At 36.9% G+C, this 24,839-nt stretch overlaps 1 protein-coding gene across 50 annotated transcripts in view; it reads right to left on the bottom strand.

Annotated features, from left to right (window-relative positions):
• Nucleotides 1–24,839, bottom strand: part of LOC135216414 (muscle calcium channel subunit alpha-1-like) — an 821,008-nt gene that overhangs the window by 90,472 nt on the left and 705,697 nt on the right. For 43 of the 50 annotated variants that reach the window (XR_010314879.1, XR_010314880.1, XR_010314881.1 and 40 more), the window contains 3 exons: nucleotides 21,678–21,816; nucleotides 13,878–14,007; nucleotides 11,540–11,706 (listed from right to left, as the gene is read on the bottom strand). Coding sequence is in view for 47 of the 50 variants with exons in the window: in XM_064251735.1 (XP_064107805.1) it covers nucleotides 11,540–11,706; nucleotides 13,878–14,007; nucleotides 21,678–21,816 (436 nt within the window). In the remaining 3 variants the exon portion in view is untranslated. Of the gene's footprint in view, nucleotides 1–4,342; nucleotides 4,361–11,539; nucleotides 11,707–13,877; nucleotides 14,008–21,677; nucleotides 21,817–22,196; nucleotides 22,333–24,839 lie in introns of all 50 variants that reach the window. The other 7 variants (XM_064251713.1, XM_064251760.1, XM_064251753.1 and 4 more) reach the window with 3 other exon arrangements.

The raw sequence follows: 24,839 nt of genomic DNA, 5'->3' as shown, positions 1-24,839 counted from the left end.
ACACACACACTAGGTTCCGACCTGAGACAACCGTCCATTTCACAACACGCGAACTGAACCGTCAAAAAAATTTCCTTTTAATTCATTTCATCCAAGTCAGTTGCCACTGACGCAACCCAGGAAGTGAGCTTTTCCTGTAAGCCTCTGTAAAGTTGGTAAAAGTGAGGCTGAAAGTCAGAAACTGATGAAAAAACCGGAAACGATATCAAGGGATATACACTTCTCCTGGGCTGGAATTGTATCATTTCACTTGTTCAACCTTTTATCTGGGATTCTACAATTCTTATCTGAACAGTTCTGAGTGATCTCGGCAACCTGGCTGGCGAGAGTAGAGGAGAACGTTCACTGACAGGTGAAAAAAAAAAAAAAAAATTACATCACATCAGTTTACGTTTCTCCTGGGCTACAACTTCATCCCTTTACCGTCTCTACCTTTCATTTGGAGTTCTATCACTCTCACCTGACATTTCTAAGTATTCAGCTGATTTATAATCCAGATCCCACTTCGGTTTCTTCTCCCTTCCCTTCTGTCTCCAGGTCAGGGTTAGGTAGGTAGGTCAGGATATGTGAGGGTTTGAATGTGGATGCAAATAACTTCGTTTTTTTTTTTCATTATTTCTGCAGACAGCAGTTGGTCTGTGGCGTTTCATGAGTGCTATTTTTTCTACGTGGAGATATCCAGTTGTTCGATAGCTTAATTATTTTCTACCTTTATAAAAATCATTGTCAGAATTATATATATTATATTATATATATATTAATATAATTAAATATATATATATATATATAGATATATATATATAAATATATATTGTATATAACTATGTATTCATTATTCTACCTTCATTCAATTAACAATTAACATATTCTAAATTTCAAAGGCTCATTAAAACAATATAATTAATTTTTTGTCTATTTCAAGGAAATACCTAAGTGTATCTTTTAAATTGTATTTTTCTTTTTTTTTTACTCAACAACTAAGCAGTGATTACCTAAATGGTTATAATTCGACAATATTTAGCATTTTCGATTATGCAAATGACCTTGAAAGATATCGTGACCAAACAACGAGGAAAAGAATTCTCCACGGAAGTGTTACATATTTTCTATCATATAAATAAATATTTCAAAGACGGGGCCTCTCCACGGAAGTATTACATGTTTTCCATGATATAAATAAACATTTCAATGATTAGGCCTCGTGGGTCACACTCAACTAACAAAAAACGTCAGGACGAAGCAATACATTTCTACGGCCATGCCTCTTCGATTGGCGTCCTCGGAATAAAGAACGCCTACGGTCTCTTTCTCCACTGAAACCGACAGAACACAAGTTTCGAAACACTGCTAGCACACATACACATATCAAAAAAATACATAACGATATACGTGGAAGGTACGAACAATTTTTTCCACACGAAAATAATAACCGTATATTATAATAGCTCGTGTCTCTCCTAAAACAAGAGAAAAACATTATGATTTTCTCGTCTCTCACGAAATAGGGAAATGTTCCAGACTGACACCCTACGGGCTGCTCTATAAGCAAGAGCCCGTGCTGGCATGAGGCCAGCTTAACATTAACTTCAACAACAGTACACACACACACCGATCTTACACTGAGAAATGAATCTCGGCAGCTTCCTCGAGGCTTGGTTTATCAGCCTAAAGCTGGATATAGATATAAAGTGTCAGTATTTATGCACGACACCAATCTTCCACCGCAAAAAAACCCAAAGTGCCTACAACCGAGGCTTCTAACTGGCCTCTATGTCGTAGTAAACGCATTTCACTGGTCCCGTACGAAACCAGTGTCATACCAACCGAATCAATTCAGTGAATCCGAAGGCTTAAATCCGTTGTATGTGATGTGACCCTAACCTACGTGATTTCATAACACTGAATTAACACACGGCACCATTTTTTATGTCATCTGTTCAAGTGGTAGATCACGTATGTAAAGATTATGGTGTACTACTACACTATATGCTTGTTCTGCCGTCAAGTATGCCTATGGTAAACATCAGAAAAAGATTTAAAAATCTTGAAAGCAGTGGTTTAAGTTTCAAAGCTGCCTTTTATTTTTATTTCTCTTTTTTTGAAATTCTAAATTTATCAGATCCTTTATAAACTCTAAGGCTGTATTTAGTCAAGCTAAGTCTAATTCATATCATTTTAATCGGTTGCATCTAATTTTACTACATGTTATGTGAACAAGGGCTGAATTCAGGAAATGCAAGCTATATTATATATTATATATATATATATATATATATATATATATATATATATATATAATATATATATATATATATATATATTACTCACCTAAAGATAATGGCTTTAAGATAAACATGCAAATTTGTTTGGTTTCTAATATATATATATATATCATATATATATATATATATATATATATATATATATATATATATATATATATATATATATATATAATATATATTTCAACATGCCAGCGTTAATTCTACTCTATGCATTTTTGTTACCTTTCTCTGTGAAAGTGTGCGAGGCTTAGGCGTATAACAGCTGAACTAAATATTCTAACCTTCAGCAACAAATTAAGGATGATCTATGGCACTAATTCTGTAGCAAGTAAGACAGGAATTATGTATAATGGCTATGTAAGAAATTCTGATGAAGTGACCAACTTTGTTCAAACGAGGCTAAATCCAACTTAAGAAAAAACAAAATAAGTCTAGCTTTAAGGCCTCTGAAGCCACCTGAATCAAAGTTACAGTACTATTTTGAAAAGCGCAGCAGATACTCAGGCAACGGGTATGCAAATGAAAAAGAAGGCTTGGATTTTCTCTTTATGTCCAGCGACAAAGCAAGTTTTCATGGCACTCAGACGCATGGCATCGTCCATAGCATTTGGATCTCTGTGAGCAGCAACTTCATTGCAAGACTAACAAAAGGAGAGAGAGTCTAAGAGCCATTACTCCCTGGTCTGTCACAACGGAGGCGTAAATAGATAGGAGCATTCATGACATGCCGCAGTTGTGCAATTCAATTCTCAGTTAGGGATTAAGGGGTTCAACTTGACAACAGCATCGCGGATCATCACCTGTGGAGGGGGGAATAGGACACGGTGCCCTCAGGTGGGTTAGGTAGTTTACAGTGCCCTAGAATGGGTTAGGTAGGACACTATCTGGTCAATAGGATGTTTTGGGTACATATGGAGTCCTGAGATGTTTTAGGTATGGAACCCTAGGATGGGTTAGGTAGGACACTATCTATGCAATAGGATGTTTTGGGTACATATGGAATCCTACGTTGCTTTAGGTATGGAACCCTAGAATGGTTTAAGGATGTGAAACAATAGTATGTTTTAGGCAAGTCATGGAACAATAGGACGCTTGGGTAGGATGAGGTGATTTGGTGTGTTAGAGGACAATTTAGGTAGGATAATGAGTTCCTGGATGGTCTAGGTAAATTAAGTGGGCCTAGGAAAGGGTAGGTGGGAAAGGGCTCCTATGATGCTTTAGGTAGGACATTGTGCTCTAGTCTGAGTTAGATTGTGTTGGGTTGGGTTAGCTTAGGATAGGTCAGGTTGGGTTAGGTTAGATTAGATTGGAATGGGTTAGGTTGGGTTAGGATAGGTAAGGTTATAAGATGCATTAGGTTGCTATTGCCTGGATATTATAACAGAATAGAAATGAAGGAAGCAGGGCGATTAACCACACGATACTCTCGTCAAGTTTTACCAAATTAGTAGCATTAGAAGGGGAATTAAATACTCCTCCTGAAATGGATAATGCATTATATTGTTTATCAGCTCATTCAAGACTTAATACTGAGCACCATACTTAGAATATGGAATCGGTTTTTAAATGGACTTGACGCTACTGTACTCAACTTCCCCAGGTTGGAAATTTGAGTCAATGCTACTGCTAGGGCCAGTGTCAGCCCTGTCCCAAATGACAAACAACAACTAGATTCCATTGAGAGAAGTATGATGTTCCTAACAAGTCCATTTTCTTTTTTTTATCTGAATTTTGCCAGGGGATTACTTAAGAGTAAGTATCCATTACGAGTCGACTTTTGAAGTTAAACTTGAGTGTGAAAACAAAAATGGGTAACATTTTATAAAAGGTATTTGTCTTCTTCCTCACTCTGGGAAACGTTCGCACACCGAAGACGACCTTCAAAAGATCAACTCTGGCAATGAAAACTCGCTCTCTCTGCGTAATGCCTGTTTCTTTTTTTAAGGACATGACATTATCGTTTTTTTTTTTGTGGGGGGGGGAAACAGAATCAAGGACAGTTTATATATATATATCATGACAACTACTTGGAGGGCAACCTGAGGGTACACAAATACCTGGTAGTGAGGTCGCGGCTGCCATACAGTACGGGGAGAGGGGGAAGAAGTGGAGAGAAAAAAAAGAAACACGTTAGTCAATCGCATCACAGTGGAGACATACACAGGACTTCCTAGCCTCAGCTAAACAGTGTTGCCAAAAGGTAAGGGTCAAAAAACTTTCAAGAGAGAAAAAAATATAAGAAATAAATAGACGGTATTAAATCACACAACAAACACCATTCTGTCAAAACTGGAGGTTAAGTTTCGTAAGGAGATAGCCAGATTGTATTCTTCGTCTCAAGCAAGGCTCGTTGCAAACTTCTGCAAGCGTAAGTGCGTGACTTCTTTTTCTTTACTTTAAGTAATCTGGTTACCTTCAGATTAAAAAAAAAACAAGATAGATAATATTGCAAATTTCAAGCATGGCGCTAAGCTGCACTATCAAGAGTTTCTGTCATGTGGCACACTTATGATGACACTGAAGTATAACTTGAACAGTCACGGTTAAAGTGTATGGTAATATTTTAACTTGGTCTCGGTTAAAGTGTATGATTATATTTACCCAAGCAAGCATGAAGACTACTACAGTTATGAAAAACGGGGAGAACAAGAAATGTGCAGACACCACCCTACTTACGAACACGTTTCAACTTACGAACACGTTTCAACTTACGAACACGTTTTAACTTACGAACACGTTTCAACTTACGAACACGTTTTAATTTACGAACACGTTTTAACTTGCGAAAACGTTCCAAGTTATGAACACGTTTCAACTTATGAACACGTTTCAACTTATAAACACATTCCAACTTACGAACATTCAGTTACGAACAAACGGGATCGCAAATTAAACTTGTGTACAGCTTGAGCCTCTTTTAAGACCCTTGGGTTCAGATTTTGTTTTGCCCGCCTAATCTGTACACACACAGTGCAGTATGTACAGTGTTTCGTGATTTAAGATGAAAAAACATTCAGTACCGTGTTGATTTTAAGTAGCACTGTATTTAAATAAGCATGAAGAGTACAGTAACCAACTTACAAATAATTGTGGTGTCTGCATATATGAACTTTAAGCGTGCTTTATTTACAACTAAATCACAGGTACTACGTGAATAATATAAAACTCCTTACACAAGAACCTATATTTCGGTCACGTTGAAAGTGAATTGAAAATGAATCTCTCTTTCTTCACCAACACCGAATCTCAAGTGTCATTCTCAACTTTCACAAATACCAACGGGGAAATATGACTTACTTTTCTATGACCACGAATAACGTGCTAAAGTACGTGCAACCTATGAAAGCGGATTGTGAAATTTAGGCCTATGACCAAGTGCTGGTACCTACGAGGTCACGCAGCGCTGAAAGTAATGCTAAAACAATTGTTAGAAGAGGGTGGAAAGTAAGATGGAAGGAAGGGAATATGAACAGAGGTATAGTAAAAGGAATGAAAGCGGTTGCAGCTAGGGGGCCGAAGGGACGCTGCAAAGGACCTTCAGTAATGCCTACAGTGCACCGTGTTACACATATTAACCTTATTTTCGAAATCCGCTCAGTGTTGTGCTCGGTTTTGAACTTGTCGGAAATCAAAACAGTGGATCAAATTGTGCTCAAGCAAGCGAGTGTTTTAGTCAATTAAGTGTCATCGATACGTTTGTTAAAAAAATAAACAAGATTTTTGCTTAAAGAAATAAAAAAAAAACAAGTCCTTAATAGTGCAGCCTATTCAAGTTAATAATTTGATGTTTGGTGTCTTTTTACCAAAGGTCCTCCGCTGATACACAATTCAAGTATCAAGTCACATTAGGGAGGATGGAGATTATAAAATGATTAAGAAAAAAAATATATGTATATATATATAAATAACAGCACATCTAAATTGGCAACACTGAAAAAAAATTTTCTCTTCATAGAAACTGAACATTAGTAAATGAACAATTCGCCTTCTTTTTTTATTTTATTTTATTTTATTTTTATCTAGAGTGTTTTGATTATTAGGTTACAGAGAGATGAGGCAGTAGTAGTAACAAAACTTATGAAACAATGAAAGAAAATTTCCAGTGAGAGTTTAAAGTTAATGAAAAAGTGGTAGTACAACAGCTTATTCGATAACTTAATCTGTAATAATAGTTCAGTGAAAAGGACACCAGCTACACAACTCAACAGAAACAAAGTCACAGACAAGTTAACTAAGATACAGAACTAAACGACAAACTATACATAAAATTAAAACAATCAGAATGCAGATACAGTGAGATGCGAGTCCGTATGTGACATGGCTAGGTCAGATGACGATTGTCATGGCTGCTGAATCTTTAAAATACATAAATTTCACTCTATACACAGCAGTTCGAAATTAATACAGCATAGACTAGATGGTTTTTAAGATGTCCCTTGTCAGACAATCTTGGAGTGCAGCATGCACAGAAAATAATTCAATCTTAATTTGCATTTACAGATTTGACATTGAAGCCCATTCTACAAATATATTTCTAAATATTCCTTAGCTATTCGGATAATATGATTTCCAGTTGAAATAAACCTCAAGGTTAAGTGACTAGATTTTAAACCTCAAGGTTAAGTGACTAGATCCCAATGTTCAAACTGTATGTGGGCATTTTGTGATGAAGGCAGCTGGGATTCTGGCAATCAGGAAATTTGATGAGATTACTGATCTCTGAACAATATAGTAAAATTCACACTTGCTTCTAAAACCTTCATAGTTTTCTCACATTTATAAATATTACATGAACGAGTTCAGTATACATTTTTCATTTATTAACATGTGAGACGTTAATCTTATTTCAAGATCCATTCTGCTTCTTACGTTTCTTAGTATGCAAAGCTACTCCAAGTGAATGACTCGGGTTTTAGAAAACCACAGATTGAAAGGATGGGTATGGCCTCGCAATCATCAGCTGACCATAGTCATTAACACCTCGGGATCCCCGTGGTCGTTCAAGCTCTGAGGCCTTAAGAGAGTTGAGGCAGCCACATACATTATGCCCCAGACCCTCCTATGCCCCCAGGGAGCGCGAACAAGCACGTGGACCCTCAGTGGGCACGTGTGGGAAAGCCAACAGAACACGCTACATACAGAACTAGGTTACAGATTACAGATCCAGTTACAGCTACTACTGTATAACACCGGGAAGAGCAAAGGTGAAAGGCAGGAGTTCAAACAGAATCAAGAAAGGGTATCATTCCTCACACAATCAGTATGATTACTCTAAGTATTGACACCACTAACAAACACCATGGCATAATATTTGACATCCAACGAAAAATCTGTTTCGCCAACTCTACATTACAAGTCCACCATTGAAACACTCAAAGAGGCGTGGTAACTGAAAAAAAATGTCATTCAACCCAACTCAAAAAAAAGAAGAAAAACTTAAGGTACTCTACAAAAAGACAGTGACTTATCGTGACTGTTGCACTATGCAGCTAAACTCAAACGCTTCCTCAGACCAAAACTAAGGTAATGTATCTTGCACTATGCGTCTAAAATCAATTTCTTAAAATGTTAATTGCATCTCAACGGCCAGAGTTCTACTTACAGACGCCTTGACAAGTTTGGAAAATATCATAATATATGGCAAGCAGCTAAGAACTTGGAAAATTCAATAAGTGTCAAAGAATTTGTAACAATATCTAATGGAAATAGGAGAGCCAAGTCTATTGATCTAATATCTTTGGAAAATGCAGTAAAAAAAATTGGTCAGATGTAAAGAGTATGTTGCTGGGACAGTAAAAGAATGGTATTTCTATCGTTCTGGACAGAAAAAACAGCAAGTCAATTACTAATATTATGATATATATATATATAATATATATATATATATATATCTATATATATATAGATAATATATATATAGTATGTATATATATTCATCTCACATCAAGCACTATTCAAAAGTAGAGAGTGGGTATCATAGTATCGTCATAGAAAGATAAACAGTACACTTCTAATATCCATGTTATAGCAAACTGGGAGGGCACTAAAACAAAGCTGTATATATTAAAAGAGTTATGTACAACAATACTGGAAAAACAGATGCGTCTGGTAAAAAAAAAGTATAAAAAAATGAGTAACTAACCACTGATATCACTAGAGAAAAAGTAGTAATTTTGAAAAAATTCTTTAAGGGATCAAAGAAAGAGCAACTGGAGCTGTTGTTCTAAAACATATCAATGATCTGTTTGAAAAAAAGAAGAAAAATTAGCATATGAAGCTATTACACAAGGAAAACATCCCTTCTATGCAGAGCTCAGGTGGTTAGGGATATAGTCAAAGGGGGCGGATCTATGAAAAAATTTAGTTGGCATACTATGCTTTTCTTGGTCTCTCTAGGGTATAGTAGATATATTTATGGTAAAAGTTTCAGAGAAAGAGAGGGGAGTGGGGGAGGGGGGGGGGGGGTTGGGCAGGTTTGGGGGTTGCAGGTTGTGGCTTCGTTTCATATCTAACATGGGGGCGGGGGGGGGGGGGGGGGGGGGGATACTCAAGTCACAGCAGCAGTCCTCATTCATCACGAATGGAGGACGAGCAGACACTGCTGTTGCTGTCATCACAGAAACAACTGGTTTACAGGAGAGAAATCAAATGCTATGCTATTTGATCGACCAGTTCGTGGGCATGATTTCGTTAAGTGATTTTGAAGTCTGTGATGGATAGAAAAATAACAGTGAGGAACTTAGGGAAGGTGATTTCTCGAATACCTGTCTTGACTTCTGACATATTTCCGTTGAAAGTGTTGGGGGGTACAAAAAATAACTCGGTCAGTGATTGCAGGGAGGATAATTATCATAATGTTTCTCAGATGTCCTCTCAGTTGTTACTGAATGTGTGTCATGAAGGCGAGTATTAAACTTTGTGTGCGGTGCCACGCATCGTATCTAATCCCAAATCTAGTCCATCAGTGTTAGCCATAAACACAGCCATGAGCAAAAGAATCGCGTAGTGCGGACTTGGATATATATATATCTAATCTAACTGATAGATAACTCGGGATGTTGAACAGTATAAATATTCACCAACTTCTGATTGCTATTACTCCAACATACGGACAAATCGTCTCTCGATATTGTTTCTTCAAAAACCTAGTATGTGTTTGAGTCTAAAATAACCGAACAATTGCCCGATCATACTCTCTCATCTGAGAAATTGTCAATAAAACATTTCAACTTAGATAATGACAACATATTCCAATGCATAGAAGTATATAAAAAGGGCGGTGACGATTATTGTCATATACAACTGAGAAAGTATTCTGTCACAGTGAACTATGTAATATTGTTACTTGGGCATTGCATGGAACTATTCCAGGGGGCCTTCGATGACAAGAAAATCAATATCTCGATACTTTTATGCTATGAGATGTTACAGAGAGCTTAATCGTGTAGACGGAACGTGGCAAAAACCCTTTTTCGTTTCTTTCTGTCATCGCTCAGTGATTTTCTCCAAAACATGAACCGGTCCATCTTTTCTCGCTCTTAACATTTATCAAACATCCATCATAAGCTCTTCATTGATACATATATAATACAAACATTATATATATATATATATATATATATATAGATATATATATATATATATTATATATATATATATATGTATAATATTATTTATCGAGAGGGATCTTGTCGACTTTCAGCACGAAATACTTGAATACACAGAGACGGACGGACGTCTAACTTCGCGTTCCAATTATACATAAAAATCACGAAAGTCAACCACGAAAGGAGTCTCTCTCTCCTTGAAGAAACTCAGTTATGGGGGACCAGCACATTACTTCAGTTATATTCATCAATTATCATTTGGACATCTTCAGACTTTTAATTCACTACTGAAATTATTAGGACATCCTTCCTTTGCATCATAACTTTCAACGTTATTGCGTTTCTGACGATTTTTCCAGTGGAGAATTAGATAGGCTGTCAGCCACTTCAACCCTTAAAACAGTCCATTTACAGGTATTCTTGTTTTCAATTCCCAATCGTCATCGTTGTCACCAACCGGTCAATGTGTGAGATACTTTGAGCCAAAATCTATGGAAATGGGTCCTTCCCAACGTGAACTTTTCCCGTGTCAAAGGTTCACATCGTCAGCCATCAAAGATTTTGACTGACGTTTATATGCATGGCGTATCAAGAAAAACAATTTCGCTTTGAAAATACAACATCTAGATACATCACAGATTGTCCATCACTTAGCCAAGTCCCAGTAACCAGAAGGTTCATTTTGACAATCATGTGAGGATGAAAATTTTTGAATGCACAAGACGATGACCCTGACAGGTCCTTAGTAGATAAGGAAGGAGGAGAGGAATTCCAGAAAACTTATCGAATAACAAAAAAAAATGTCAAGGGAAAATATCATAATGTAAATATCAACAGACTGAGAATGGCATAATGCAGAAAACTTTCATCCTTCACAGAACTCTATGTATAGGGGAACAAGGGTATATCATTTCTAGAACATCATGAGCCATAAATATTGTGAAAAGTTGCAGAGTAGGACTTCTTCTGCTGCAACTTTTCTCACTTACATGTGGCAAAGAAAAAAATAAAGGAAAAAGTTCCATCATTTTGGAAATAGAGAACATCAATCCAGAGAGGAAGAAAAGGGGAGAAAATAATTGTTACAACATTGATAAAAGGGCAGTTCTAAACCAATCAGGGAACGTAGGGTGAGGGGAACAGGTTTTTTTTTTTAAACAACATTTGTACGGTCATACAATCCACATTATTGCTAAGTTTTCCTTTCAACGACATACGGCATCACAACATCACATATACAGGGCTTAAATGCTCACAATATTAGCTCTAGACAGTTCTGAAGAACTCGGAACACAAAAAAAATATTTTGAAACTAGTTCTCGCTCTTATGCAAAAATGAAGGTTCATATTTGAACCTAGTCGTATAAAAAACACAATTAATACTTAATTTAAAAAATAGATATGAAACAGTTTACTCATCACAGAAAAAATACAGCTGGAAAAGTCTGGAAAGGCTTCTGTGACTCAGGCAGAGAGATAGAGTCACACACGACATGATATTACCGGTACAAGAACGGAGGCAGTATACGTAGTATGAATACATACACATACATCAACACACTCATACGTAGTAATACACAGGAAGAAGGCTGTTAAACGGGTTCTTCGAAAAGGAAGTGGAAACGAACGACGAGACAATAGACTCACTTGAAAGAGAAAGAGATGAGAGAGACGGCCACGACCAAGAGATCGAGGCAGTTGAAGGCCGAGCGTAGGAAGGCTCCAGGATGCAGGACGAACCCGTAGGCTGTCACCTTCAGGCAGATCTCGACCGTGAATACCGACGTGAAGAAGATGTCGAAGTAGTTCAGGATCTGCAAAGAGACTCGTTAGGTGGTCGCTGGTTACGACGGAATGTTGGCAATGGCTTGAGCTATTCAATTGGGTCATGTTCAAAGCAAGGATTGCTGTCTCTTGCTATAGACAGCTTAAACATCTTCCAACTACTACTACAACATTGTAAACAGAAATGTTTTTAAATTTAAAACAAATATTTTTTAAAAATAAGTCATAAAACAATTCCCTTCAAATAAACATCATACAACTACTACTACAATGTAAGCAGTAATGTTTTCAAAACCGAAATGTTTTAAAACAGAAATGTTTTTTAAGAATAAGTCATAAAACGATTCCCTTCAAATAAACATCATCCAACTACTACTACATTGTAAGCAGTAATGTTTTTAAAACCAAAATATTTTTTTAAATAAGTCATAAAACAAGTCCCTTCAAATAAACACCATCCAACTACTACTATACATTGTAAACATAATTTTTTTTAAAACTAAAATGTTTTTAAAACAGATATGTTTTTAAAACAAAAATGTTTTTAAAATAGAAATGCTCTTTTAAATAAGTCATAAAACAATTCCCTTCAAATTAGTTAAAATTGGAGGGCGAGAGGGGGTTACTTTAGTTCAGTTTAGGTTAAGATAAGTCAGATTATTCAGGATTCCCTTACAACTGCTGCATGACGATTATTGCATGAGAAAAATATATTAGACCAGCATTGCTGTTTTTAAATTAAACGTTAATGAACCAGATAATACAGAGGTAATATTCAGAGACATTAGCAATCCAATAAATTGGGAAAAACTTTTTCCGGAAAAACAGTTAAGAAAATAGTAACATTTAACTATTAAAAACATTCTATGCGAGACTTTAAAGCAGCGTTTACCTATACATTTTTCATTGTTAAATAAGTTATTTTATCTGAAAAACTATCAGTTAAAACATTATATTACATTTATAATATTATTCAGCTTTCATCAATTGTTGGTCAAACCTTTTTTCTTCTTCTTCTTGATTTCATTTGATGATTTCAGGAAAGGGACTCACTGATTTCCGACATGGAATACAGTACGCAAAATTCGAGCAAGTATTGCTGTGTCTGGTTATAAACAGCATGAACAACTTGAAACGCAGGTTATAAACGGCATGAACAATTTAAAACTAGTTATAAATGGCATGAACAACTCTGTTGTAAACAACATTAACAACTTAAAACTCTGGTTATAAACAGCAGCATGAACAACTTAAAACTTTGATTACAGACAGCATGAAAAACTTACAACCCTGGTTATAAATAACTTGAACAACTTAAAACTCTGGTTATAAACAGCAGCATGAAACACATAATTAAAACATTGGTTATAAACAGCATAAACGACTTGCTGTAACTCTGGTTATAAACAGCAGAAACAAACTTGTTGAAACTGGTTATAAACAGCAAAAGCAACTTCAAACTCTATTCATAAACAGACTGAAAAGCTTAAGCAGAAATTGAAACAAAAAGGTAAAAACACAAGTCATAAAAGACTCTTCTCAGGGTAGATTTTTCTTACAAAGTGGAAAATAGAACAGTTATTGAAGAAACTTCAGTTCTGGGAAAATAAGCCTGGCAAACATTCAAACCAGCATTTATGTTGGGAAATAAATTCTTTGGGAATGAAGCCTGGCAAACATTCACACCAGCAATTACGTTGGGAAATAAATTCTTTGGGAAATAAGCCTGGCAAACATTCACACCAGCATTTATGTTGGCAAATAAACACCTTGGAAAATGAAGCCTAGCTAACATTGAAACCAGCATTTATGTTGGGAAATAAACTCTTGGGAAATGAAACCTGACTGACATTCAAACCAGCATTTTTGTCTGGAAATAAATTCTTTGGGAATGAAGACTAGGAAACATTCAGCCCAGCATTTATTTTGGGAAATAAACTCTTTAGGGACTTAAGGAACGAAGCCTGTCAAACAGTCACACCAGCATTTATGTTGGGAAACAAACTCTTGGGGATTGAAGCCTAACTGACACTGAAACCAACATTTATGTTGGGAAATAAACTTTAGGAATGAAGCCTAACTGACATTGAAACCAACATTTATGTTGGGAAATAAACTCTTTAGGAATGAGGCCTGGCAAACACTCACACCTGCATTGGAAATAAAACTCTTGGAGATTAAAACTCTCTCGTGAACTCACGGTATTACGCTGAGAATCGGAGCGAAGTGGGTCTTCAGCTGCCAACATACCAGACGAGATGAGAATGCAGACCAAGATGATGTTACTGAAGAGGCTGTGATTACACACCCAGTGGCAAAAGACGCGAAATCTGTCCAGAAACCAAAGGACACCGTTTTAACATCCGCCATTGAGCGTCGTTCACATTAGATGTTTAACCATACCAAAGAGCTTTCATCAGCGCGACACAGGTGATAAACTAAACACTTTTTTTTTTTTCTAGCCCTGTCACTAATGGTCTAACCGTGAGAAATATTCGCTGTGATATATCAAAATAAACTTATGGCTTGATCAATCGGTAATATAAGACTGCAATATGAAACTGGTGATACCAAATAGATAGTAACAATATGATGAAATGGAAAGTAACAATGTAACTTTGATGGGTCCTGAATTGGGCTGTTTTCTTCGGCATTATGCAACATTCAAAGATTATTCATACGGTGTATGTATATATATATATATTATATTATATATTATAATATTATAAAATATATATATATATATATATATATATATCTATATATATATATATATATCGAATCAGAATTTGGGGGGAAGGGGCCTATAGCAACATCCATCTGGTGAGAAACCTTAGAACTTTCGTGAACTTGAATTGTGATCTGTTTAAGGGCAAAAATAAAGCTTCACCCGATGTTGCCCGCACGGTAGAAATCTATAACCTAAGAGATTTTGTAACATTACAGGACACTGCAAGATATAGGTGTAAAATTAAAGAGCTAAACATGTGGGAGGAAAAACAATATGATTTCTGAATACTTCATCAACAAATCTATGGTTGGGGCCGCGGAGGTGGGGGGAGGGGGGAGCGGTATACTGAAATCAATTTCGAGGTCGAATCTTCCGGGGGTGTTGGGCAGGGGGGTTGGGAGGTGGTTGCAATATTCGCGAAATATAAAATTGGGCGATGTCCTGCAACTGGAGAAATAAGTCGTCTGCTTTTTGCAGACCTAATTAAGAGACGGATGAGTTTAATATCTTCTTTCAAAAAGAGGAAATGACGACACAGATGCATGATAAAAATATATATGTATATAAACTCTCACTGCTGATTAAAAAATAAGGCAAGGAAAAAAATCGTACGACTTGCAAGCATAAAATTTGGCACGAGGCAGACATGACAGCAAATGCTAACATTCGGTGACATTTGCAAGGCAAAACTCGAGACAGAGTCTTCGCCTTTGCCATCCAAAGTCTAATCTAAAAAAAAATATATATATCGTAGTCCTACAAGTAACACAAATCATCTCTATGATGCACAAGGAAAGGCTATACATGGCAAAAAAAATATATATATATATAATATAAGCTTCTACTTCAGGACCACTTGTCTATAGTCTCATCGTAAGTGTTTGAATGCTATATGTCAAAGACATGTTGTGAAGACTCAAGTTCCCAATTCAAACTTAGATCAAGTCATTGAAAACTCCTTATGATGCCCACAATATTGCAAGAACAACTTTATTTACCTATCATCATCAGTTAATCAACTAGAGAACATCCAAAGAAATATCAACTCACAGGAAAATATTGGTGAGCAAGTCTTCAGTACATGTCATCTGTAGATTTATGTTCTAATGTTTTATAATGCTAAGCCCTCATTTAACACAAAGTTTATCCATGGCCAATCACTGACTACATTACGTCTTGTAAGTCGCATCTTGGGATAAGTGTTTAAGTGAATTTATAACAAACAGTACTATCTCATACATGATCACATGAAATGAAAGGGACCCTCTATTGATGAACGTTAAAAGTGCAAAACTTCTGAGGGCCAATAAATCTTTCGATTCGTGTGTTGGGAAGAAGTATAAATGAACTAACCATCTTTTATTTTAGTTTGATCACTGAGGTCAAAAGAATTTTTCGGGATATCAGTGTAGTACCTTCAGGTTTCTTAAAGATGACTAGCAAAAGAAACCGAGTTTTCTCTCAGCAGAATTTCACAAACTCATATTGATAGATACTGATGCCAAGAAAGAAAAACGTGGGAATGAATCTTTTCCTTTTCTCAGATTATGTCAACTGAGGATCAGTAACCGAGGTTCCAGCTGCGTTTTTTTTTCTATTAGCACAGAGTTCGTATTTTCCATGAATGACTTCCAAGTGCAGCGTGGTTAGGCTATGATGAGCCAGCAAAAAGGTTAAACTGTAGTTGTGTTTTTTTTCTCCAGGTTTCCACGCTGGCTAATAAGTGTTTTCAATTAATAGCATCTAGATTCTCAGATTAGCAGGCTCAATCTGGCTCTAGGACCGCACAAAACGCAGCAGCGTGCTCATCCGTCCGCACTACTGAGAGGTCACGCTGGGCTTTCTCTTCAACAACTTGTGTTTTTGTGTTAGCATTTGGTTGTATACTATTTGGAAATGCACCCTTTGAGACATACAACTTTGGAAAGGGTGCATGTGATAAATAAAGGCTGAGAATCAATGATCTTGATGTTAGGAAATGGCCTCAGTTCCTGTTTCAGCTTCTAAAGTATTGTAAACTTGAACTAAGGCATTTGTTATGCAGTGAACTTGATCAACCAATGAAATCTGACAGCTTCTAAACAAGAAGCTGGTCCAGTAGATGCTTTCGCGCTTGGATACTCACTTACATGTAAGAAAATTACTGGATGCTGTTACAAGAGAGCACATAAAGACAGTGCCCCCATATTTCCGTAACTGTGTCTCAGACAGTTATCAATAAAGTCCCTATTCAAAATGGCACTACAAACAAAATTTCCTAGAGTGCATTTGAGACCTTCATCGTGTCTGTTTAAAAAATAAATAAATAAATAATACAAGTATAAAAGTTACACAATTCCCTGAACTACACACAATCTACTTTCATCATCCTGAAAGTACATCAACCATAACAGGAATCAATTTTTCTTTGGATAGTCTCTTAACTTTAATATTCCTGAGGTCTATTATCCAACTTTTTAACCATGGCCATTTTAATTTTAAGATATATAAACCATTAATCTTATGTAAAACAATCTATAAACTGTTTGATAAAATTAAAATTTTAACTTCAAGAATTATGCATCTCTATAATGACAGTCTGAGGATCCTATTCTTTTTAGTTATATCAAGACCTTTTTTTGGGAATGAAAAGACATCCCTGTGTCTGTTTAATATTCTCAAGAGCTCCATAGCTAAGCCAACATGATGGAAATGTCATTTAACACTGAATTCTGATCCCTACTAAAACTAATGGCAGGCATCAATCACATGAAACAAAATGCAGAAAAATACTTACATACCCGATAACAAAATTAGTGCTACGGCTAAATTCATTAAATCACGTTTACAACTACAGCAAGCACTAGTGCGACAATACCATCTTCTACACTAGGTGAGAGTCAATTCAGCATATGATCTCCTTAATAGTTCAAAAAAAAACATACACTGAGGCTGTCATAAAAATTCCTTATATCTGGTACGGGAACTAGGTAAGGTGTTTCTAGGAAGCTAGAGGGAAAACACACTCTACAGTCAAAATGTATGTACAATTTCCATCTTGACACCTTGATCAAAGGAGTGAGGATCCTGGCTCTGCCACGTTCCTCGGGAACTGGAGAGCGAAGATTCCCACTTCTTGGATCCTTTTTGTAAGTATGCCTCGAATGATTTTTTTTTCAAATCTGGAAATGTCCATCGACAAAACCCTCGGGGACATTTTCAGTCAAAAGTGCTCATCCAGTAAGGATATCACAGCCAAACAACTCCAAGGCTCTCTACTACATCGTTTACAACCTCTTGATGTATAATACTATGTGATGACGCTATTAATAACTCCAACAACTAGTACTAGTGTTGTTTTTCAAATTGCAATCTGGAGGGTATACCGCTCTTTCTGGTGATGGGAATCAATTCTTTGCAAGGAGGAACAAGGAACAAAATGATGACTTTCGAAGTCTTCTGAATAAAGGCTCTAAAATGAAGACAAAGAATTTCCTGTGTCTGCGGTTGATAACTGAAAGATGCAGTTGCAGGGAGGCTTCTCAAGGGGAAGATTTATTTCAGAGCATGGAAGCACAAACTGGCTTCCATTCTCGGGGACATATTTATTATCCTTAGGTTCTACAAATAACCATTTTGATATTTTCATCCAGCACGAAACTTCTAATGGTGTCAAATTTGGTGAAAATGTAAAGCCTGTAATCTAAAGAGCACTTGGTAGTTGACAATGCGACTGACCTACCATAGAGTGACAATATTATCATGTGGTTAAGGATTTATAAATTACTTGGTCTGACTCATTAAGTATCTATCCCTTGGAGACAATGCATGACAACTAAACCAATTACAAGTCCTACTCTTGGTGGAAACCTTCAAGTAAAATGAACACAAGGACTATATAAAAGCTATGACTACTTCAGATTCGCAAAAAGGAATACTTGATGACTAATGCAACTTTTACAAGCCCCAGAAGAATTCCAAATACTTGTAAAGTGTAAAGACAAAGAATTTTTCCAAAGGCCTTGTAATCATTGGCTAGTATATGATGATCCTCTCAGGCAACCAGAACCTTGTTGCTTGCCCCCTATCCTGGCTTCCTCCTGCTCGCCTGTCTCTGTTCTCCTGCACCTAACCAACCATCAAGGACAATACATTGCTAGCTAGATGTTTCCACCTCTAACACTGCACTATAAGGGTTGGAGAGATTCACAAATACACAACACTGAGGAATACTCCATTTTTATAAAAACAGAAAGGAAGCAGATGTTCTTCTCTTTGCAGTATCTTATGAACATGTTACTAAACTTGCTTGCTTTTAAAATATTGTGCCTGTAAATACAAGGTCTAACAGTAAGTCACCTAGCACATTAAGCCCTGGTTATATGAAGGAGGCGAAGGGTAATTTACAATTTTTTTAAGTCTGCATCAACTATGATTTTTAAAGACTATCTAGATATAACACACAGAGATTACCTCTACCAAATGACTCAGATACAACTTACAGTGGTTCTTTATAGTTAAATAAATTTATCAACTTTATCCAGATGAAAATATCAAATATGGATTTAACACAGTCTTATAGTGAAAGCTGCACAGATGGTTTAGCTATAAAAAATCTTAGGGGGGAACAGTTCGTGGGGTTTATTAACCATATTTTACCACTACAGCTAGAAACAGTTGTCATTATCTGTAAGAGTAACACCATTAATCAGTACATATTCTTTGTCTTCTTACAACTTAACAAGTTGTCAACATTTGTCATATAATAAAAAATGGCAAGTTAAACTGTAGTAATGAAAGGCAGACAAAGTACAGGTGTTCCCAAAAACGTGTCCTAATTCGGTCAAAATGTTGTAAGATGAAAAGTCTGCCGTCACAGAGCAGAGTAAGGTATCGGGTCTGGTTCACTGAACTCCAGGGTACAGGACCCTTGGCATCAAAGGCATCTACATTAAGAGTGCTTCTATCTAATGTCATTCTTCAACAATCATCACGTATTAACAATTACGGTTTGCAGTCTCTAGTAGAGTGAATCAGACCAACCCCCTCAGGAGAGGTTTATTGAATTATTTTCAAATGTTTTCATCTTGAATCTGGTGAGTCAGTGGATCGATTTTCCAAAATGAACAACAGCTGAGCAGAATCAGCGATCCCATTTTGGAAAATCATTTGTGTGTGCACAGATCATGATAAATTCTTCCAAAATTAAATTGCATAGTCCTCTCTGTGAGGTCTGCTACGGATGCAAAGGGAGACAGTGTGGCAGAGTAATAATGATTGAGATCTTTTAAGTTTATTTTTATGCAACAAAGTTCAAGGTAATTTTGTAAACAAAAAGTTAATGTCTCCATAGCAGAGGATGCTATGCATATTTTCTTTTGGCGAAAAAATATGAAGATGGAATATAGCCTACTGGGTGGAATCCACACTGAAGGCAGAAGAACTAATCTACGACATTGGCACAGTGCCCAATGAATACAACCGGCAGCACCCACGAATAGTTCTAGACCAAGACAAGAAATGATGGATGATAACCGAGTCCTACAAAACGTATACTTGAATTTGGTCTTTCTCCTGTCATACCTTGAAAGCATTGGTTGAATTCCCTCTTTCTCGAAAAAAATTTGATGTGCATCAGTTCGAAGCTTTTTCAGCCAAATCTGTTCATAATTCATGACTATCATCTGCGACTAGTCTTACTCAATTCGTCATTTAAGCAGAAATAAATATAATCTCAACAAGGTGAAGGCAGTTTCCTTAAGTTATTCAAAAGATGAATTTATATGAGTTTTACAGAGTAATCATACGACTGGGTACTGCATACATCTTGCCACACGGTAATTTAAGTAAGACTCAAGGTGGTTTCTAGATAGTTGATTTGAATGAGTCACAATCAAAACAAATGAAAATAAGTTCAGTGTATGAAACTGACCAAGTATTGAACAAATATTTGACACCCAAATGCTAACGGGGCAGCGCGAAGGCCAAAACCAACTCTCCAACAGGTCAACCAATGCATTTCAGTACCATGACATACCTTTGAAAAGACCAGTACAACTTGAAAAGTGAATTCACTACGAATGATTTGCAAGGTACAAGAGAAATTTCTCTCGAGAATTTCTGTTATCAAGCCACAAGTCTTTCTTGGTGGCAAATCTGTTATTCTTGAGTGCTCACCTATGCTCATCTGTGTGTGGATACTTTCTGCTTGAATGGAGAGTTTTGAGATCTGGTACAGAACTTTCGATAATCAAATTACAATGACATTACCAATCAATAACTAATCATCCTGAGGTAAAAACAAGTGCTGTGTGGTTTTCAAATGATAAAAACTTTGATTAGAATTTACTCCAGAAAAAACGCCTCAATACTCTTCAGTGACAGTTTTCTTTTTCAGAGCAAAGCTATTTCATAATAACATATCTCGGACAATTTCCAAAATGCACCATATCTAAGCAACCAACTTCTCCAAGCTCCATTACAGGACAAAAAGCTTTACATACTCTAAAAAATCTGTGTACAATACAAAGATATATCAAGTCACCTGTAAGAAAATATTCAGCCAATGACTCTTGGAAACTAGCTACAAAATTGACTTTCATTATCAACATAAAAGGATGATAATACATGAGAACAGGACTGTTCAATTCTGACCAAAGTTCCAAAATCAGATTGTGTTAAAAGATTCAAGATTTAGAATATTCCAGGGACATTAACAACTGTCTAATGGTCCACCCACAGATATTGATGTGGGAGGTACCTTGATTGAAAAGAAAGTGACGACTGAGCTGACTTTACAAGCTAGTCTTCAAAAAAAAGTTAGTTTCTGGGTGTTGTACAACTGGCACTGATAGATACTTCAGTCCTACGATGTAAGTTGGCCTTTGTAGTATTGGCCACCAACCCATAAAAAAACTGGAGGTTAGTTATCAGCTTTTAGCAAAATTATTTTTCGTGAGAGCTGATTTGAAGAATCCTGTTTCCAAAAATACTTAGGAAAGTGTTCCTCACAAGATGCAGTCTCGACAATAAACATTGAGAATATGTGTCATGAGCGCAAGCAGTTTTCCTTGAATGAATGCAAAGTCTATACAAAAGCATACAATGTTTTGAGCAGTATCCACACACAGAACATGAGGGGCAAAATGCTGCTGGTCAAATCTCCATCCTCAAAACTGCATATTGTTTACCACACGAAACACCCATCATTTCAGCACACGCAGTATATGGTAGATAATACAGTAGTTACAGAGTAGCAGTAGTTTAGAGGAGATAGGGGTCTAAGATCACCTGTTCGTATGAGTAAAAATGAAGAAAGAGGTGTATTTTGGAATGGGCTGTAGTTTAGTAGCACTGCTTTCGTTTTGGGGAGATCTTCGGCCTTGAACCATTTCCCCTGCCTCACCCTCAATGTCTTCGTACTCCCCTTCTAGAAAAAGAACGGCGGAAATGCGACCTTTAAGGATTAATTCAGACAGCAGGAGCCTGTACATGGTACACATGAAGAAGAAACTTGCATCGTTCCTTCGCGGTGACGGGTCAAACCCCATCGCCGGCCGCGACGGCGAACCTCGCTCCCTCTAAGCTATGAAAGTCAGAGCTATCGCTCGAGGGGCATTTCGAAGACCTTTCTCTACGCAACTATCTTAACTGGGTTAGTACAAACGCCATCCGGGCAACTGAACGAAACGCGACCCCAGCGAATGCTCTGACTTCCACCAGCAACGCCCTTTGCATAGAGGATAATGTTGAGAGTGGTGAATTTATGCTTGGGTGTATGTGCCCAGTGCCTGCAGCACGCAAACATACCTGTTGGTGTGTGAGAAAATAAAAAAGCTGGAGAACGGGGGCAATGGCTTGATTTTCCTGGCGGTACTGTCTTGTGACATACGGCGGGGACGCGCTCCTACCGGACGATCCTCGCCATCCTCTTCTCCTTCTTCGTCTGTAACACACCAGCAGCCAAGGAGGTGAGGCCAGGTATAGGGAGTGCCCTAACCAGCAAGAATACTAGCTAGGAGGAATTGCCAACGTTAGTGGCTAGCCAGGTTTTTTTTTAAGGACAGGGAGACGAAGTCATTGGTCAAGGAACTGAGGAGGACATGAAGGACTGATCAAAATGGTGACAGGGAATACAATGAAATAAGGAAATTATGAAAAGAGAAAATCATGGAGGCCTGCCATAAAAATGAAAGGGGAAACTAGAAGGGCCAGTAAATCATAATTTGCTGGCTATGGTAGTTCAGTTAGTTAGTTACATGGTGAAGTGAGCTAAGAAAAATGTCTAAAGGTACTGCTATAGAAATCTATGGAGACACAAAACAGACGAATAAGAAAAACCTGTGGGGGATGTTGTTACGCAACTACAGTATATGACCTTCAATTATTACAGGTTGAGAAGATACAGGACTCTGAACAAGACAGATGTTATGGCAACGTTCTTCATCTCTCTAACTAGACAAAATCTGATGGTGAGTGACAAGTCTACATCGCATTGCGTAAGTAGTAAGTTCAAACACATTCTCAAGGTAACGGAAAAGTATCAATAAAGGATATTTACAGTGGAAAGTGAAGCTCTTGCGGACTCCCAATCAGAGGGTACACGGATTTATGAAGGTGAAAGAGGCGAGAGCCACACACAAGGAGAAATTTATCAAAACGCTGCAGCCATTTCTCTCGGAAACTGTTCAGCACCTGCCCCATTGTTGGCATAACATGACTGAAAAATCTTTCCCACTACTGACATAACATGACTGACAAATCATTCCCACTATTGACATAACATTACTGACAAATCTCACCCATTGTTGGCATAACATTACAGACAAATTTTACCAATTATTAGCAAAACATTACTGACAAATCTTACCCACTATTGACATAACATTATTGACAAATCTTACCCGTTATTGACATATCATTAAAGTCTAGTAATTAGGAGCAATGCCAAACAAAAGACCTCATGGAGAAGTCTAGAAGTGACTGAAAAACAATAGTGCTCAATTCCATGAACTCGAGAGAGATGACCTGTAGATACCATAAACACATTGATCATTATTTTTTAGGGAAGAATACAAAACACAAAACATCATCTCTGAAAACCACTTTAGTTGTTATGACAAAATCTTGCTTTTCGAATCTAATACAAAAAAGTACATGATTCTCATCTAGGGCTACAATATACTAAAAAAAAAAAGAAGTTAAAAAATTGACCAATGCCACTCTTAGAGAGATCTTTGGTACCATTTGTGATATATCGGTCACCAGTTCAATCTCATGATCTTGCACACGTTCCGATATATCAGAAGGTTTGAGGAATACCTTGACTTGAAAAGGGGAAGTGTCATGTCAGAGCACCAAAGACGAAGTAGGATGTTTTTCGTCTTTTCAAAAACAACACAAACTTTAGAGTATGTTCAAACGCCAGTTACAATTAACATAGGCAACTCGCCAACACTTTCAACAAACTTAGGTTTCATAACTTCAATTTTGTAATGACTATGGAGCAACAGGTATTCCTCAAGTCCATAAGGGCTCTCATTACGCAATGGCCAATCGACATATACAACTATTTAGGCTGGATTACCCAATTTCTCTAGAAATATGCGATATGCTGAATACTGGGCCCAATTTGTAACCTATTCCCATTTAGGTAAGGAAACAGACATACCACTGATATAATGGACAAAGTATACTTTCAAAGAACACCAATAACAAAATGAAATGTTCCTAGACTAATTATTATTATAAAATGACACATCAGCACCGCATGTACCAACGATGTCTTCAACTTTAAACTTGTAAATTTTGAATTCCACTACAGCATTATAACATATACAAAGCTGGGCAAGGGGAAAAGAAAAAAAAATTATAGGTCTTATGGAAAGAATTGCAGTATAATTCAGGCTACATAACAAAGCAAATTGAGAAACAGAAAATGGTGGAGACTTGGGAGTTGACGCTACGAATGGACTGAAAATCTTATACTACGTGCCAGTCCTCGAGGAAGGATTCTGGTCAAGACATTTGTACTTTCTATAAAGTGTAACAAATGAGAAAATAAGAGGGACAGCTTACTATTCTAACAGCCTGGGAAAACAGATGAAATTACCACTAAGACCTTCCTTGTAGGAGGTGCAAAAAACAAGTGAGGGTTAAGCTTTGGGAGGATACTAACCGATGATGTGGTGGCCATCGAAAGCAAAATTCAGTCTAGTGAAAAATCTATATTGAGAGGCAGCTCTCTCAATGGGAAAATCAGCGCGTAAAATAACATACAAGCTATTAAATCAAGCGGTTATGGGGGAAAAAAAGCGTTAGTACAATGCATACCTATGTCAGTAATGCACTAAGGAACATTTAAAATGAGGTTATATAAACATTGCCTGTAGCTGTGAATTGAAGTTCTCAGAGGGGAAATAAAGATGGCAGTAGTACTATGACAAGGGGAAC

The sequence above is a fragment of the Macrobrachium nipponense genome, chromosome 6 (genome assembly GCF_015104395.2).
Source record: "Macrobrachium nipponense isolate FS-2020 chromosome 6, ASM1510439v2, whole genome shotgun sequence".
In the NCBI taxonomy this organism is placed as follows: domain Eukaryota; kingdom Metazoa; phylum Arthropoda; class Malacostraca; order Decapoda; family Palaemonidae; genus Macrobrachium; species Macrobrachium nipponense.
The sequence above is the reverse complement of the archived record's forward strand: the minus strand, read 5'-3'. Positions and strand labels throughout refer to the sequence as shown.